Source organism: Talpa europaea (genome assembly GCF_964194135.1).
Source record: "Talpa europaea genome assembly, chromosome: 7".
NCBI classification, from domain to species: domain Eukaryota; kingdom Metazoa; phylum Chordata; class Mammalia; order Eulipotyphla; family Talpidae; genus Talpa; species Talpa europaea.
In genome coordinates this window covers 10,515,153-10,534,138 of record NC_140074.1, presented here as the reverse complement: position 1 = coordinate 10,534,138, position 18,986 = coordinate 10,515,153, and the positions used below count along the sequence as shown (strand labels likewise).

Sequence of the window (18,986 nt, the reverse complement as noted above, 5' to 3'; positions counted from 1 at the left end):
TTTTAAATTTTATTTTTATATTCCCCATGCAATTGCAACCCCCTTATTTTGACCTCAATCCCTCCTTTCCCCGCCCCCCCTCAGTGTAACACCTCACTTTTAAGGGAGAAGAGTTGGGGCCCTAGATGACCTTCTTAGCATTGGTTCAGGGATAAGAGCTCATTGGGGCAGCAGTCGCTGGGCGGCCTGAGGAGATTCCATGCAGCTTGATGGCAAATCTCAGAATATAGAATCAGAAGAAATAGCTCTTTGAGAGATGATAAATGCCAGTTTCAGAGAGATGGATGGATGCCAGTGTTCATGCAGCACAATAGCCCAAAGGTAGAAACAATATGTGTCTGTGCATCAACAGGTGAATGAATGAACAAACAGTGGTATATCCGTGCAATGCAATGTTACACGGTTAACAAAATAATGAACTTCTAACACATGCTATATCATAGATGAATCTTGGAAGCATGCTAGGTAAAATAAACTAGACATAAAAGGAAATATTGTGTGATTCTACTCACATGAAATATCTAGAATAAGCAAATTCATAGAGACAAATAAGTTAGAGTTGCCAATAGCTGGAAATATGTATTGGGAAGTTTCTGTTTAGGATACTGAAAAATTTTGAAAACTTGTAATGATGATTGTTGCACAACATTGTCATTGTAGTTAATGCCACTAAATTGTACAATAAAAGTTGTTGCAATGACAAATTTTATTATATCTATTTTACACAATAAAAAAATTTTTAACCATTCCTTTAAACCCTTACTTACCAACAGGTGATGTCTTTGACGAGAATGGAAAGAAGGTGGAAATTTCTGCTGTGAGTGACTACAGATACCTGTGAAATGCCTGAGGGAACTAAGCAAGGCTGTGCTGCACAGCAGCATCGTTACCACCAATGGGGACTCCCTTAGCCTCTGAATATTGAAATTGGCCCCATAATATAAGAAAGCATTTTATAAATGACCTATGTTTTTATTTTGGGAGATTTGGGCTTGTGTTTTTAAATGAAAATGGCTTTATTGTTTTTTTCTGTTTAAAAAAGAAGCTATGCTCACTGTTTAAAAAAATCCAAATCATTTAGTGCTATTTAGATAACCAATATAAAATTATATCCCCTCAGATGCTTTTCATATTTATATATACACATCTAGATCTAGTGATAGGCAGGTAAGTAGGTAGGTAGGTAGTTAGGTAATAGACAATAACATCATCACCTAAATGCTATTTTCAGCCTTCTTTTATTCACTTGACACTATATTATGGTGATCTTTCCATGTCAGTAAAGTTAGGTCTACATCATCATTTTGTCATATCCAGTTGTATTGATGTACCTTAATTTATTTAACCAATCCCCTATTTTTTGTTCCATTTTCTTTTTCTAATAGAAATAGCATTGTGGAACACATACATTTTTTGCTTTCTGATGATTTTTTTCCTTAGAATAAAGTCCTAGAAGTGGAATAGGTTGGTCAAAGGATAGCCACATTTTATTTTATTTTTAATTTTTAAATTTATTTCTTTCTTTATATCATTGCTTTTTTTAATTATTGATTTACTTATTTATGCACACAAGAGAGAGCTGGGGTATAGGCCACAGGTTTGGGAGCTGAGAGGATTCACCAGAGTGAGAGCAGGAAACAGAACAGGCAGACCAACCAAAATACACTGCTGAGGAGAGCAGCAGGTGAGTCAGGAGAGGTCTGCTGCGCCATGTGGGAAGCTCCCTGGCCGGCCAGTGACTGAACTCATGCTGCAGAGGCTGTGGATAGCTTCACAGTGCTGTGCTTAACCCCTTGTGCCACCAGGGAGCCTCCCCTCTCCCCATTGCTCATTTTTGTACAGTGTTTTATTTCTCCCCTCAGGTGTAATCCTGATAAAATTCCTGCCACCACATCACCTGTGAATTGTCACCATAGTCTCTTGTGCGCTTCTCTCCAGTTTTGACCTGTCTCCCCCAAACCCCTCCACCTTCATCCCCCACTTTTACCTCCCCACCCCCACTGTATGTCTCAGATTTATAGTTTGACTGCTACTTTTGTGTCTTTTTTTTTTTTTTGGACCTCTTGTTTGCTTTCCCTATATTCCTCCTATAAGTGATATCATCCAATATTTTTTTTCCTTCTGATATATTTCATTAAGCATGATCCCTTCCAGCTCCATCCATGTTGCTGCGAATGACATGAGTTTATCTTTTTTGATTGCTGAATAGTATTCCATTGTGTATATGTACCACATCTTCTTGATTCAGTCATCTGTTTTGGGGCATTTGGGTTGTTTCCATCTCTTAGCTATTGTAAATAGTGCTGCAATAAACATAGGAGTACAGGTTTCCTTTCAAATTGATGTTTTTGTGTCCTTTTGGTAGATTCCTAGGAGTGAATTTCTGGGTCATATGGTAGCTCCATTTTTAGTAATTTAGGGAGCCTCCACACAGCTTTCCTTAGTGGTTGGACAAGTTTGCTGTCCCACCAGCTGTGTAAGGGGGTTTCTTTCCCCCCTCCCACCCTCGATAGCATTTGTTGTTGCCAGTTTTTGTTTTTGTTTTTTTTTTTTAATATGGGCCATACTCACTGGTGTGAAATGGTATCTCATTGTGGTTTTGATTTGCATTTCCCTGATTATAAGTGGTGTTGAGCATTTTTTCATATACCCGTTGGCTGTTTGCAGTTCCTCTTTGGAGAAGTGTCTTTTTAACTCTTCTACTCATCTTTTGACTGGTTGACTGCAATCTCTTCCAATGACACTTTGATAATTTTCTACCTTTTTTGTGATCAGCTTCCTATTAAATTCTCCAGAATTCACTTTCAGGCCCTCAATCAGTATGTACCCCATCCTCCCTAGCATGCAACAGGTGATATAACCTTTTACTTTATTGAGAAAAATTCAAACTATCAGCTAAATATACTTTTCAGTACATATATCAGAACCCATCTTTACCTATTTCCCTCAGTCTCAAGAGAGGTATCACTTTTTCCTTTACTACCAATCTCTTTATATATTCTAGATGCCATCCCTTCCTACGTCTTCAGGAACTTAATCATGTTTTCTCTCTTTCTTAATATCTGAAACGTATTCCCTTCTGTGATTCTTTCCCAGGTCAATTTCCCAGGTCAGTTCCTTCCTTTCTTTAAAAAAATACTCAGTACATCTACACAGTGGAGTATTATTCAGCAGTCAAAGAAATAAATTATCAAGCCACACACACAAAAGGAAGATCTTTAAATGCATCTCGCTAAGATAAAGAAGTCAATCTAAATAGGCTACCTGCTGTCTGATTCCAACTATATGATATTCTAGAAAAGGTATAAAACTATAAAGACAGGGCCTCCCTGGTGGCACAGGGGTTAAAGTCTCAGTGCTATCAAGCTATCGCTAGCCACCAGTTAGCACCAGTTCTATCCCTGGCCAGGGAGCAACCCACATGGCACAGCAGACCGCTCCTGTCTCACTCTCTGCTCCCCTCAGCAGTGTATTTCAGTAGATCTGCCTGTTCTGTTCCCCACTCTGTCTCTGGTGAATCCTCTCACCCCTCAACCACCAACCCCACAACTCTGGCCTACTCCCCAGTTCTTGTGTGCATAAATAAATATTTTTTTAAAAACTATAAAGACAGTAAAAATGCCGGTGGTTTCAGGGGCTTGGATAGGAACAGGGAGAGAGATGAAGCTTTGGAGCACTGCTTTAGGGCACTGAAACTATTCTGTGTGACACTGTCATAGAGGACTCATTCCTTTATGCATTTGTCAACATCCATTGCACAGAGAGTGAACCCTGATGTAAACTAGGACTTTAGTTCATAATAATTGTGTCAATTGATTGCTCAATCGTAACAAATTGTAAGATGTTATAGGGGAAACTGGAGTGGAAAGGAGAAAGGGGAATATATAGGATTTTTATTTTCTTCTTGATCTTTCTATAAACCTAAGACTGCTCTAAAAAAGTATTAATTTAAAATAAAACAAATAGTTAAAATAACAGCCCAGCAAAGAGAGGTACCTACTAATAATAAATTTTATTCTGCTTTTAAAAATAATTATTTTATGTGTAGGAACTGGAGTATAGACCAGAGGTGGGGGAGGTGGTGAGAGGATTCACTACAGCCAGAGCAGGGGACAGCACAGTTGGATTTACTGATTTGCACTGCAAAGGGAACATCGAGAGAGACAGGAGAGGCCTGCTGTGCCATATGTGGACTAACTCCCTGGTAGGGGATCAAACTCAGGCCAAATGGTGATAGCAGTGCGTCTTAACCCCTAGGCCACCAGGGATACTCCCTTCATATTCCTTCATATTCTTTAAAAAGCACTTAGAACTTTTCCTTTATCCTGATTCACCCTACAGCCATTATCTGCCTCTATCAGTCAGTCCAGGTATTTATGGAGTATCAATCATAAGTCAAACACTGAGCAAGTTCTAAAGGTTCAAGGAAAACAAGAGACTTGGTCCCTAGCTTCAAAAAGTTGGCAGCTTAGAAGAGGAGCCATATAAATAAATAGGCAACTACAGCAATCTCTAATTCCTCACCTTCCATTCATTCTTCAGCCTTCTCTGTGTAGTCACCCTAACCATGTATGTCCACTGAAACTATCCTGACCAAGGTCCCTAATGACTACCTTGGAAAGGCCCTACCCAGCTTCTCTGCTGATCTTAACACTTCCACTCCACTTTCTTCTGAAAGCTCTCTTACCCCTTGGCTTCTGTTCAATACATTCTGCTTTTCCTCCCATTCTGATTGCTTTTTTCTCACCTCCTTGGCCATTGGTGCTGATCTTCCTCAGAACTGTTGTATTGTACCTCTTCTCGACTGCCACCATATTCTCCTGGACAATTTCATGCATTTACATGGCTTTAACTACCACCTGTGTGCTGATGACCTCCAAATCCATATATTCTATTCACCCTTGATGGATCCCATTCCGTTTATGGCCAAGGTTAAAGATACCCTATAAAACTATCTATAGCTGTGTCACAACATTCCAACAACTTCATAAATTGTCCTCTACCCTCCATTCTGCATCCACTTCCTCTCCTCTGATAACTCCAGCTTCTGTCCTTCTGACTAGTATCTGGATTTGCCTCTGGCCCTTGTTTAACTGGTTGTTTGGCTTTCCATTTCAGAGTTAACCATGAATGCTGCCTTTCAGGTCACGCTGTCCTGTAGCTCTAAGCCAGTCCTGCCTCGTTCCTGAACCCAGCCACGACCAGTGTTCTCGAACATTACTTACCTAGAAGGAGAAATGGGGAATTAGCTCAGATCTCTTACCTGAACTTCAAAACTTTATATGCCTGCTTTCATTACTACCTGTATATTCTTCCGCTAGCTCCAATTCAGTCTGTCAAAAACCTCCTCTTGTTGAGTATCCTAGCTCAGTGAACAGTTTGACAATCAATCCAAGGTCCAAATTAGGAAATATCATTTATTCTTAACTCTTTCCCTCTCTCTCTCTTTGTATTCCTATCATATCACTTCTTGTTCCTTGTTTTCAAATGACCCCCTTAATTTCATATTTATTGTCACTATTTAATTTCTCTTGACTGAATGATCTCCTAACATCTCCATTTACTAGTTCCAATATATTTTCCATGTGGCTACCAAAGGAATTTCTCTGATACAATCTGATTATGTCGCTTCCCTCAGCAAATTGCTTGACTCTATTACAAATAAGATGGTAATTCAGGATCTGTCTCATGTGTACCTCTCCAATTTAGCTCTTATTTACCAGCTTCTAGTTTCAAAGAATGTGCCAGTACAAGAGCCCAGTTCTAGAAAAGCCTCAAGGAATGCTATATAATGAGTTATCTTAAATTAGCAAAACCACCAACATCCCAGAAATCACAACTCTGGTTGGCCAGGTTTAGGACTTGGCTCTGGACCTAACACTACTTTCTCACTGCTACACAAAACTTCCTCTAGAAAAGAGCCAATGTAGCTCACTATAAATTTCCCTTTCACCAGCATAGCACCAAGTAGGACAGGTGTTTCTGTTTGTGACATATTAAGGCTCAGCTCAGGTAGAATACCACTACAAATATGGGCTGGATAAATCTGTTAATAACATCACACTGAAGGGTGAGGATAAGAGAGTCTTTGGGCCAAATTGAGCAGAAAATAATTTATCCAAGGTGGCTACCAACAGCCTAACTGAAATAGAGAATGAGAGTCAACAGCTGGAAAAATGGTAGTGAATATTAGGTCCAAGAATTGAGGCAAGGTCAGTGAGGTCTGACCTGTGAGGTCTAGAGATAAGGAATCAAGTATGCTGACAGGTCAGGAAAAATGGTTTAAAACTAAGTCGATGAACAACCCATATGTACTGAAGCACCCTTGTTACGTAGCCTTGCCTCTCTCTTGTAATACGCCTCTCCAACCTCCTTGGAGGATTAAAAGGAATAGTGAAACACGGTTCCCCTCCCAACTCCAAAATCAGGCAGAGGACAGCAGGAGACAGACTCTTTCCAGTCACCATTTACAAATAGGGCACAGCTAACCTCATACCCTCCGGTTTGATTATCATGGATTTGGGCCCTGAAAGAGCAGAACCTGAAGACGGCCTCTGATCATTTGGGAGAGCTGGTGTAGAAAGGGTGCAAGAAAGGCTTGCCAGTTACTGCTTAGCTTATCTCCTGGGGTGACCCAAGTGAATGGATGAACCAGGTCGCAGCCACAAAGGCCTTAGACACAGAACAGAATCTCCCCCATTTTTCTTGCCTTTCTTTCCCCATCCTCCCAAGAGTTCTCATCACATTCCAGGAATTGCCCCCAAATTGACCCCCTGTAAAGTATCAAGCCACTGCTAAGACATTTGTTCTGCCTTCTATGTTTCAGGAAACACAAAAGGTTGACTTCTCCTACAACGAACTGGCTGATCCTAAGTTTATATTTTATGACAACACATTGGTGGAAGCAGTAAGAAGCGGAGATCATCAGGTGTGCTTGTTTTTCCTCTCACTCTCACTGTGTCATACCGTGATGTTAGAAGAGAAAGAGAAAGGTGAGGAGCGGCCTGAGACCTCAGCGGGATGGCTTGATATCATTTATGATGGCTTAATCTAAGAAAGAACCTTTTTTTTTTATTTGCAACTGAATCACTTTTATTTTTAAAAAGTCACATATTAATCAATTATTTCTAAAAAGAAAAATGAATTTTACAGTAGGAGAGCTGTACATAATCCCTATTGTGAAACCCATATGACATTTGAGTTTTACAAGAGCGTGCCCTTGAATAATTTTGATAAAATTAGAATATATAATCTGTGTCCTTATTGTAGCACACATTGTATTATTTGATAAGAAAGAATCTTCTAATAAGGAACATTATCTAGTAATGGAAAGGATAATCAATGTAAGTAGTGAATGCCCAGTCACTGGAGATAATCAAGTAGAAAAGAACCTCTTGGTCTTAAAGAAGTTTTAGTCATTGGGCAGGATCAAATTTGGTGTTATCTAGAAAATTACTGACTTAGAGACTGTGATGTCCACCCAAATTGTCCCAAAGATCTGCCCCTCTATCACTGATAGGACTTTTTTTTCCCTTGTTTTTTTCTTTTCCATGGAAGAACTAGAAGCGGGCCACAGGTGCAGAGTGGAGGGTCTGATAGATGATTCACCAGAGGCAGAGTGGGGAGCAGAATGGGCAGATTGACTGATTTACACTGCTAAGGGGAGCAGTGGGCAAGACAGGAGAGGTCTGCTGCACCATGTGGGTTGGCTCCCTGACAGGGGATCGAACTCAGGCCATAGCTGTGATAGCACTGAGACTTAACCCCTAGGCCACCAGGGAGGCCCTGACAGGACTTCTTGAAGGATGAGTTGAGTCATTCTGTTTTCGATTTACAATGTAAAGTTATCCCCACATATCCTCATGTATTTAGTAATCAAATATGACTATGTCATCCTTGAATTCATCCAAACTTATTTTATAAACAATGAATAAGAATTGAGGCAGACAAATCACATCCTTTAAAGTCCATCTACTCTTTTTTTTTTTTTTAAATATTTATTTATTTATTTTATACAAGCGTTGGGTATAGTCAGAAGTGCGGGAGGGTGAGAGAATTCACCAGAGCCAGAGCGGGGAACAGAGCAGGCAGAAGGACCAAAGTACACTGCTGAGGGGAGCAGCGGGCGCGGCAGGAGAGGTCTGTGCGCCATGCAGGACCCTCCTCTGGTGGCCGGGGAGCAGCCGGGGATCGAACCGTCACTGCAGAGGCTGCGGGCAGCTTCACAACCCAGCGCTCAACCGCTGCGCCACCAGGGAGGCCCTAAAGTCCATCTACTCTTAAATAGAATACTACCAATAGTAACACTTTGTACCACTTTACAGTTTTATAAACTGCTTTCATTTATATCATCTCCCACAAACTTCACAACATCTCTCTGAGATAAGCAGAACAAGAAAGCTGATTCCAGTTTTATAGATTAAATGACTTCCCTAAAATTCTATAACTAAGAAAGACAGAGATAAGAACCCAAATCCCATGTCTTTTGGCCCCATGAGTTCCTACCCCACCAACAGGCCTCTTTGGGCTTGAAATTCCAACAAATTGCTATTATTTGAAGCATATTTGGACTTGTCCTTGTTTATTGTGTTGAGTGACAGGTAGGAAACACACCAGAAAATAGTCTCATTGTCCCATAGATGCATCTTATGTCTGACCTAAAATTATACTACCCTGCCTACCTTATTCGCAAATATAACTCTAATGATACATAATGTTTTAAAAATAAAATGAACCTACAAAAGAGAAGTAATCCAAAATATACTTCAGGTTATAGTGGCATTCTAAAGGAAGACTGCCCTTTTCTTCCTTATCTTACTTAAGATATCAGAAATACCTTAAGCAATATCAGATTCAACATGGTGAATCATTTGGCTTCCCAGGGTGAGCGTTTTAAAGGTGACAATACTCATTCATATTTATTTCTTGATCTTTTTGCTAAACCATTAATCTTATCCTTATCCAGTGTTTATCAATATGTGACCAGTCGTATGTAGGTGTCCCTTATGATTAAGACTCACCCAATTCAATTTCCTGGGCCCTCCTTCCAGATTTTGTGGTTCTGCTTTCATTAAGTTTAGGTAGAGCCAGGACATGCATATTTAACAAGCCATCTGAGCCATCTTTACTACTAAAGTAGGGGGGTAATTGTCTGTGTTTTACTTGTTTATATGAATTGCATGTACCTAATTAATACTAACTCAGGTCTGTGAAATGAGTTAAAAATATTGGAAAGGGAAAAAATGATCTGTTCTAGTCAATCTGGTCTTTTAGAGCCAGACTTGTAAGGCAGTTTTGAAGGAAGGTGTCCCCACCTGGGTGCCATCTTTATGTAAACCACTCAGAAGAGTGTGTCATTCTGGGTGTACATTAGCTTCACATCTCTGTGGGCTCTAGCTGTCCTCTACTCTCCTTCCAGGTGAGCTGATATACCAGGCTCAGTCCCCAGATGAAGGTGCCCTGGTCACTGCTGCCAGAAACTTTGGCTTTGTGTTCCGTGCCCGCACATCTGAGACTATCACAGTAGTAAAAATGGGGAAAACCGAAGTCTACCAACTGCTGGCTATTTTGGACTTCAGCAGTGCGCGCAAGCGGATGTCTGTTATTGGTGGGTGCCCTCCTGGTCAGTCCTCTCCCCTTATTTGTCATATACACATTCATGATTCAACTTTCTCTTCATCTCACCACAATGTTTTCACACACCAATGCTTTCTCATGGGTACTATGACTCATACACAGCCATTCCCACTTTTTCCTATCACATATTCTTCTTATTTTCCTGTATGTACATCTGGCACTCATTACGATATGCTAGGGCACTTCTTTAACATTCTTAGGTAGTCACTTATCAGAACCCTCAAAGCTAACACAAAAATAGACAATAAATCCATAAAACCTGAACTTGGAATAAAAGATGGGGACAGATCATATAGGGGAAATTCATACTATATTATTGTCAATTCCTTCTTCATCTTTGGTCCTTACTAGGTGTGGGGCTTTGTCTTGAGACTTGAGAACTTGGACTTGAGACATTAAATGCAATTCCACATCAGAGTCTTCAGCATGTGACATTAGGCCTGTGGAGGAATTGGTTCTGTTAGGTCCTCTCTCCCACTAGCCCTTGCCATATCATTTCTCCTACCTGACCACTCACTGAGAGCTTCACCCCCAATGGTATCAAAAAATGTCATGGGAACAGCCTCCTGTTCTCCTTCAGTGACCCAGACCAGTCTCACAGCAATAGTCCTATGTGGTTATTTTGTTTAATTTGTTTATCCTTAGTAAGGACACCTGAAGATCGGGTAATGTTGTTCTGCAAGGGTGCTGACACCGTCCTCTGTCAGCTGCTTCATCCAGCCTGTAGAGTCCTCAGAGATGTCACCTTGGAACATTTAGATGTAAGTGTTCAGATTGCATGGAAAGAAAGCTGTGGGTGGTTCTGTGTATCTGGATATGTGACCACTTATATGGCCCTGTGTCAGCATGTTTCTGGTGGGTGTATGCTGGTGTCTGTGTCTCTTAAATTGGTGGAAGGATGAAACTACCACATTCTGTGGGATTCTTGTTGACCATACTGCCAACTTCTTTGTTGAGGAATTGGATGGCCCAGGATCTCATGGCTATGATGAGGAACATGTCTGTGGAAGGGCTTACAACAATCAGAATAGTTCTCTATATAATTCCTGGCGTAAGAGGTCCCTTGGTCAGACCTAGAATTTGCTTTGCCTACTGCAAAACCCTACCCCACCAACCATGCTGAAAACAGACTGCTTTTAGGGTATGGAGCATAAAGCACTAGGCCTGAGCTATTTTGGGGACTGTTTGACACTGTCCTCTGTTAGACTCAGTATTAGAATCCCCAAGGGTACCTCCCCCATACCTATTCCACCCCACACTAAATCTCTAGAATTTGACATGTACCAGGAAGAAGTGGCTCCAATCTGTTGGAACTAGAAAGAAAGTCCCTATCCATGCTCTCTTGGGTTTCTACCCTTAAACCTGGATAAACAAAGGGTTAGGGGAGTAGGACAGGGGACAGAATGGGGAAGGGGTAGATCAAAAAAATATTGTATAAAAGAAGTAGATTGGAGAAAATGCTATTTTACTAGTTCATTTTGGCCTAACTCTACATTAATACATAGTCAGAAGTCAGAGAACAAATGTCCAATGAACACATCAAAAGATGTTCAATGTCATTAACCATCTAATGATATCAGACTTATAAATCAAAACCACAAGTTCCTACTTCACCACTAAAATGTCTAAAACTGAAAGATGACCACACAATAATAATTATTGGCATGGTTGTAGAGAAATTATAACCTTCATGCATTGCTAACCAAATGTAAAATGATGCAGCTATTTTGGAAAAGTCTGGTAGTTTTATGACAGTTAAGCACAGAACTATCATATGACCTAGGAATTCCATTCTTAGGTATATTCCCAAGTGAAACGAAATACACATCCACAAAAAAGCTTGCACATGAGTGTTTGTAGCGTTATTCATAATAGCAAAAAAGTAGAGACAACCTGAATGCCTATTAATGGATGAGTGAATAAGTAAAATGTGGTATATCCATGCAATGATAATTTTCCAGCCACAAAAAGGGATGTTGTACTGGTAATGCTGCAGTCTGAATGAACCTCAAAAACATTATGCCAAGTGGAAGAAGCCAGTCACAAGAGACCAAGTAGAATGTGATTTAATTTATGGCTAGAATAGGCAAATCTATAGAAACAGAAAGTAAATTAGTGGTTGCAGGGGGTAAGGAAGAGAGATGGAATGATTGCCAGTGGGTACAGGGTTTCTCTTCACAGTGATGAAAATGTTCTGAAATTACATAGTAGTGATGGTTGCACAATTTTATGAATATTTAACACCATTTTTTAAAAACACTGTATTTATTTATTTATTTATTTATTTATTTATTTATTTATTTATTTTTGTGGGACCCTCTCCAGCGGCTGGGGAACAAACCAGCGCTGCAGAGGCTGCGGGCAGCCTCGCAGCTCAGCGCTCAACCGCTGCGCCACCAGGGGAGGCCGTGTATTACATAATTTAAAAGGGTGATTTTTATGGCATAAAAATTATATCTTAAGTTTTCAAGAAATCAGTGAACTGTCTCACATAGGGTGGCTTTTTTATCTAATGCTGGACCCGAGGGCCACAATATTCTTTGTGGATTAGCCTAAAAACTTATATTTTAACCTTCCAAAACACATGAATTTTGGTGTTTTCTCAGACAGCATTTTTGCAGACTGGTTTCAAAGGGGTTTTAAAACTGTTTCAAACCTTTTGTCCTGCTTCCTGCTGTCTACCTTAACAGACATCCACAGGTAGAGCCTGATTGGATTACAATCTCTTAACCATTAATGATTAACCTATAAAAGTCAAGCTCTAAAAATTCTCACATGCAGAGCCACAGCTTCAGTTCCCCTAAGATGAGGATCAGCAAACAGGTCATACATAAGCAAGTGGCGGTAAGGAGTCACTCTAGGCTCCTATTTTACCCACCATAAGAGAAAAGGAAAACGTATGAGGGATAAGTAAGAAATAATATTAGTACATTGTTGAATGGATTGAGAATCTGTTCAGCTTGTTAAATTTGTCAAGACCTCTTCTCAGGACCCTACTCAAAGTCATTTTCTGCCAGATCTTTCCTCTCAAAGTCTCTGCCATCTTCTCTTGGGTTTCTTTTTCATAGCTCCACCTGCCAACCATACAGAGGTTTAAGAAAAAGCATTCCCTACATAGATTGTATTATGTTACTTTCACCTGATGACTAATATCAAAGACTCAGGAGTTATCCAGGGAACTAAGAGCAAAATATCAAGATGATAAATTCTGTTTCTTTACTTTCACAATGCCAAAGTGAACAGCCACTTTGAAATTCAGTGTAACCATGATCATGTAGAATTGCTATTTATGTGCAGTTTTCATACACAAAATCTGCTTCTGACACACCCTCTATAGAACAGTAATTCTGTCCTAATCCTCCCACACTGTCACCTAGCCCTTTTTATAACCAAGAGTATACTTTTCCAACATAGCAAGTATGCTTGGTTGGTTGGTTGGTTGGTTGGTTGGTTTAGTTAGTTAGACTGTATCCATACCCAGGGAACAAAAAGGTGCTAACTCACTCAGAAAGCAGTTCCGCAATTGCCTCATTAACCTGTTGGCTACAGCTGAGCCAATCAGTTGTAGACAAATATACAAGGACATGTGCTATTTGAAATGCCCATTTGGATACTTGATGAAGGAAGACAGGGAAAGAGGAAGGTAAATAAATATATTCTTGTTAAAAAAAAAGTAGTAACACCTTTGATTTTTCTTTTTATTGTTCCTCCTTTTTACTTTATTACCCCCCTTCATTCTCATATTACAGATAACATTATCCTCTCTGTAAGAGAATCATCTCAGTTTTACAAAAAAGAAATCTAGAGGACTGAATTTTTCTCAGGGTCACGTTACAAATTACCCATCTTTAGGAAGAAGCTAGAACTTTTCATCTCTAAAAGCGCTCTCCAACTATCCCCATCTGTTCTGGTCACAGCCCCATTTTGATGAGAATGCTCAACAGTTACTTTCCATTTAGGCTTGCTTCTAGCCTAAAATTATACCGTATTTTGCAGGCAGATTGGGGTCTATGAGGGCAGCCTGCCACTCCTTTAACTCAGCCCTAAGCCCAGCACAGGAGCACTAAGTACACAGATATGTCTTCCAGGATTTTGCCAGAGAAGGTCTTCGCACCCTTATGGTGGCCTACCGAGAGCTGGACGATGCCTTCTTCCAGACCTGGAGTGAGAAGTACTCTGAAGCCTGCCTGTCTTTGGACAATCGAGAACGTAAAATATCAAATGTCTGCAAAGAGGTTGAAAGAGAAATGATGGTTAGTGTGAGGAAGCCAGGAACAGACTGGGGGCAGGATGGGAGGTAGTGGTTAGTAAACTAAGCAGGGGTTCAATAGATTAAGACTTTCTCTGGATACTAGATACTGGTTACTGGAATCCAAGCTGGTTCAGGGTATCCTGGATCTTTGAATTCCTTAAATAATAATAAAAATGCGCTGGTTGTAAATTTCATCTTTTTGGCAATGGTTGCTATCCCTAAGATGCTTGCAGAAACTAAGTAACCTGGGAGAAATCAGGATCTGGATAAGGTAAAATTATTCACTTATTCATTAAACACTCACTTATTAGGTGGCTCTTATGTGCCAGGCACTATTTTAAACCCTACGCCTTTAGAAGTAGACAGACGAAAAGGTAACATATAGCGTATGCTAGATAGTGAAAGTACTATGGAAGAAAATGAAATAGAGTCAGGAAGAAAGGTAGGAATATAAGGGGAGGGGGGAGCGAGAGAGAGAGAGAGAGAGAGAGAGAGAGGGAGAGAGAGAGAGGGAGAGAGGGAGAGACTGGTGCAGTAACAGCAAGGAGGAGAGAACAAAAGGACATGAGACAGAGAAAAGGTGCCTCATAGGCCAGTATAAGGACTTGTTTGGAAAACCACTGAAGAGTTCAACGAGAGAAATGAAGTGATAACTTAAAATGATCATCTGGCTGCCGTGTTGAAATTTTACTGAAGGGGAACCAGTGTAGACTAGGGCGATCAATTGGAAGGTAGTTGCAGTGGTACAGGTGAGAAACGATGGTGGCTTAGTCCAGACAGAAGCGGTGGAAGTAGTGAGGAATGGTCAAGCTCTGGTGATCTTTAAAAGTAGAACCAAAAATAAAGAAAAGAAGAAACATGCATGTACACACAAATAGTAGAGCCAACAGGATTTATGGCTGGATTAGATCATAGGCTATAATAAAAAGAGAAGTTGAGGATGACTCCAAGGTTTTTGATCAGATTGATACAGACTGACTCGACTATAAAGGGAGAAATTACTGATATAAAATGAGAAAATTTAGAGATTCCAAAGGTCACGCATCAGCTTCCAGACTGCCCTTCTAGAGGCGTAGGAGCACTCAGGCAATAGTTTATTCATCTCCCAACTCCTCAAACTCAGTCCAGGTGCCCATCCCTGTGGTTGGCACTGTTGGGGCATCATAGAGAAAGTATGGTGTTAGGAACAAGACGCTTTTAATCTGGTGTGGGAAGAGGCCTTGAAAACTTCAGTACAGGGTTCAGTGTAGGGTTGGAAGTAAACCTGAAGTGGGTGACGGAGATTCATTGTCTGGGACCCACCATTTTTGGAGACCCAAACCAGGCAGTGTGCTATGAAGCCAGGAAGAAATGCAAGTGTATTGAGAAACATGGTCCAGAAGTGGCACGTGGCTTGATATATGACTTGGGCAAGTGTATTCCCTCTCTGCTCTCTAATATTCTGTTTCTAAATTTGATTTCAGTGTGTGATTGAAAAGCTGTTACTGTGGAAAGGCAGAATATGCTGGGTTTTATACAGGACAGAGCCAGCTTCCTAAAGAGGATGCTGAGGTGCCAGTTAAGTTATTAGGTGGCACTAAATGCTGTGATCTGCTCGCTTTTCCTCACTCATATTTCTGTTTGAAGCTGTTAGGGGCCACAGCCATAGAAGACAAGCTGCAGGATAAAGTGCCTCAGACAATTGCCACTCTGAGCAGAGCCAGAATTAAAACATGGATTTTAACTGGTGATAAGCAAGGTAAAGTGGAGTTCCTCACCTGATTACCCCTCTCCCTGGCCCACTTAGCCATTTTTTCTTTTTCTTTGTTCTCATTTATTTGACAAATGCTTTATAATACAAATCAGATCAAGTCCTTACAGGACACATTCACTCCCGCTCTTGTATACAGTTTGCCAAGCATAAACGTTATACCACATACTGTGTTAGACATTCAGGACATGGAGATGAATCAATCAGATATGATCTCTGCCATCCAGGAACTCGCAAACTAAAAACTCTAGAGTTGCCTTTGATTCTACCCTCTGTGTTGTTCCAAAGATACATTATCTCACCAAGTCCCACCAGTTCTTCTGAAAATCCTCTTGTCTATGCCACCACCCTAGTTCACTTCTGCAACAACTTGTGAACTGATCCCTCTGTCTCTTGCTCTTATTCATGTCAGCATAGCCTACATACATCAGTTTAATCTTCCTAAAATATACTACTTTTATGACATTCTCCTCTGCTTGGGCACCTGTAGCAACTCTGTGGTCAAGTCAAACTCCTTTGTCTGATCTTCAGGACCTAGATATTTGTTGCTATCTACACATCCCGATCTCCATGTTAATTTGACCACTGTCTGACCGTGCATGGCCAGTATGTCCCAAACAAAGCCATTCCCACACTAGGGCCTCTGTTTCAGTTGTTTCCCATTTTAAATATTTTGCACTTCCCCTAAACACGTCTTACTCATCCACCAAAGCCTTCCTCCAAGACATTTTTTATGACAATTGCTATCTCTCCTCTGAATTTTGAGACCATTTGCATTCAGGGCTTAGGACTTAATTTTTTCCCCAATTTTTGCTCTAGTATGAGTTTGTTCCAAATTCCAGATTTCTTATGTAAAGGAAAGTCTACAATCTAAACATATCTCAGTCCCCCATAAAGTCTAGCATAGAAATAGGCACAGTTTTGTTCATGGATTTTATATGTAGAAGTGGAGGATACAAACTGGAATTGCTTTAAGAAACAGAGAAAGGCTTTGTAGAGAAGCCTAAGCCACAATGAACCCAGTTTTTTTTTAATTTTTTTAAAGGTTTATTTATGCATACAAGAGCTGGGGTACAGGCCAGATGTGCGGGAGGGCGAGAGGATTCACCAGAGACAGAGTGGGGAACAGAAAAGGCAGACTGAGGGGAGCAGGGGGCGAGACAGGAGAGATCTGTTGTGCCATGTGGGTTCCTCCCTGGCCGGAGATCAAACTCATGCTACAGAGGCTGCAGATTACTTCATAGTGTGGTGCTTAACCCCTTGCGCCACCAGGGAGACCCAATCCCAGTTTTTTATAGTAACTTGCAAGTCTGTACCTGGTAGAAGTCTCCTGTGGACATTTGAATATGGTCTCCACTACACATGAAAAATGCACTTTGACTGCATTCATGGCAAATGTGGACAAATGGGTGCCAAGGCCTACTGTTAATGCCTGTGTATTTGTGAAGACCTTGTCCCAGCCCAAATGCAACCTATGTTCTCCCTTCCCTGCAGAGACTGCCATGAACATTGCCTATGCCTGTAACATATTTAAGGATGAAATGGATGGGATCTTCATTGTGAAAGGCAATAATGATGAAACCATTCAGGAAGAACTCAGGTATAGATGGGAGAGATACCACAGCCAGTCCCTGGACCCAAGATTTCTCACCTATCTCTTCATCCAAAATGGATCCCACACTACCAGAAAGAACAGAGAAGAAATAATGAAGGAGGGAAAACAAAAAACCTAAAATAGTTGAGAGACTTTTATGAAGAAGTGTTGGTGCTCAAGGAGTTGGAATGTGGGAAGATAGAGAAGTGTGGTGTGTGGATGGTCAGAGACCTAAGGTTGTGCAGGTCCCAGGAGGCAGCTGAGTGTGAGGTCCCAGCTGGTGCTTTGCACAGGCCCTACACCACCTTGCCTGTTGTCCCTCTGGGACCATTTCCTTTCCTCACCTCTGGGCTTTCATTTCGGACTAACCATGACTTTTGGCTTTCAGGTCAGCAAGGTACCAGATGAATCCCAGCTCTCTACTGAAATCAGACCCAGTAAACAGTTCCTTCGCCACAAACCCCAAAACACACCTCACCATACCCGAGGAGATGTCCTATGGCAGCTATGGCTTGGTCATCAGTGGCTACAGTCTGGTGGGCAACACAGAGTTGTAATTCTGCTCTCTTCTTCCAAGGAACTCTTTTCCTAAGCCCAGCCTTCTCCAGGGAAATTTCAGGACCTCTTCCCTATTCCATGAGTCACCCTATTCCCCCTCCCTTATGGTGCCCTTGCCAGACAGACACCTTTCCCAGCCTTCTCCAAGCAGGAATAATGAGGAAAGAGAAGCCAAGGGCATGTTCCTCTCTTATCCAGATTCTTCACTACTGATGCGGTCTGTCACTTAGGGAGAGGGTAGACACAAGCATCACCCGGTTCTCCAAAAAGTCCCTTGGACTTGGAGCCCAGCCAACTGTTTTCACCCAGTGAGAGACTTTGACCAGTTCCCCGCTGAGAAATGGTTAAATGTGAGGGTGCCTAGAACTGACTGGGCCTCTGTTGGGGTGGAACACCTTGAGAAGAGCTATGCCTGACCTGTGTACAGGAGGGTATGGAGAGGTGGGAAAGGGCCTAGTAAGGTGGCTTTAAGGGCCTTTCTGGGCAACATGAAGAGTGGGTGTGTCCTGATGCTACAGGCCTATGCTCTCGAAGGGAAGCTGGAATTGGAACTGCTTCGAACAGCGTGCATGTGCAAGGGGGTGATCTGCTGCCGGATGACACCTCTTCAGAAGGCCCAGGTGGTAGAGCTGGTGAAGAGGTACAAGAATGTGGTGACACTGGCCATCGGGGATGGGGCCAATGACGTCGGCATGATCAAAGGCATGTAGCCCCTTGCCATGGGCTTGCCCTGTCCTTCCTCCACATGGCACTGGGTTGCTGGCTCACACTCCTGCGTATCAGATGTATTGTGCATTTATACTGTCTTTACAACTTCATTCATGCTCCTCTACACTTTATTTACACATGTATACATCAGCCCATATCCATAGACAAGCACACAAATTGAGATTTGTGCACTAAACACTCACACACACAGACACACCTGACTCTCACAAGAACACATGCACATTTTCATGCAATGGGCTATGCGACTACCACACCATCTTTCTGAGATGTCATCAAAGTCCACAGAGAGATCCCTGGGCAGGAGTCACATTCTGTCCCTTTTCTGAAGGCTGTGGGCCTGAGCAATGTTAGATAGGAGACAGGCTGCCCAAGCAGGGAATTAGCTGTCAGGGCCGATACAGGGAGGCCTGTGGCATATCCCCAGGAGCTTACCTCACTCCCTGGCTGCAGGAAACTAACTGATTTAC

The 18,986-nt window shown here is 41.5% G+C and overlaps 1 protein-coding gene across 1 annotated transcript in view; it reads left to right on the top strand.

The window, feature by feature from the left end:
- Positions 1-17,789, top strand: part of LOC311172831 (phospholipid-transporting ATPase FetA-like) — a gene marked incomplete at both ends in the record, with an annotated part of 40,792 nt that extends 23,003 nt beyond the window's left edge. Inside the window, 8 exons of the mRNA XM_084236358.1 lie at positions 774-817; positions 6,827-6,992; positions 9,419-9,607; positions 10,282-10,397; positions 13,725-13,889; positions 15,515-15,626; positions 17,133-17,238; positions 17,621-17,789. Of these exons, the coding sequence (XP_084092484.1) occupies positions 774-817; positions 6,827-6,992; positions 9,419-9,607; positions 10,282-10,397; positions 13,725-13,889; positions 15,515-15,626; positions 17,133-17,238; positions 17,621-17,789 (1,067 nt within the window). The remainder of the gene's footprint in view (positions 1-773; positions 818-6,826; positions 6,993-9,418; positions 9,608-10,281; positions 10,398-13,724; positions 13,890-15,514; positions 15,627-17,132; positions 17,239-17,620) is intronic.
- Between the last annotated feature and the right edge of the window lie 1,197 nt (positions 17,790-18,986).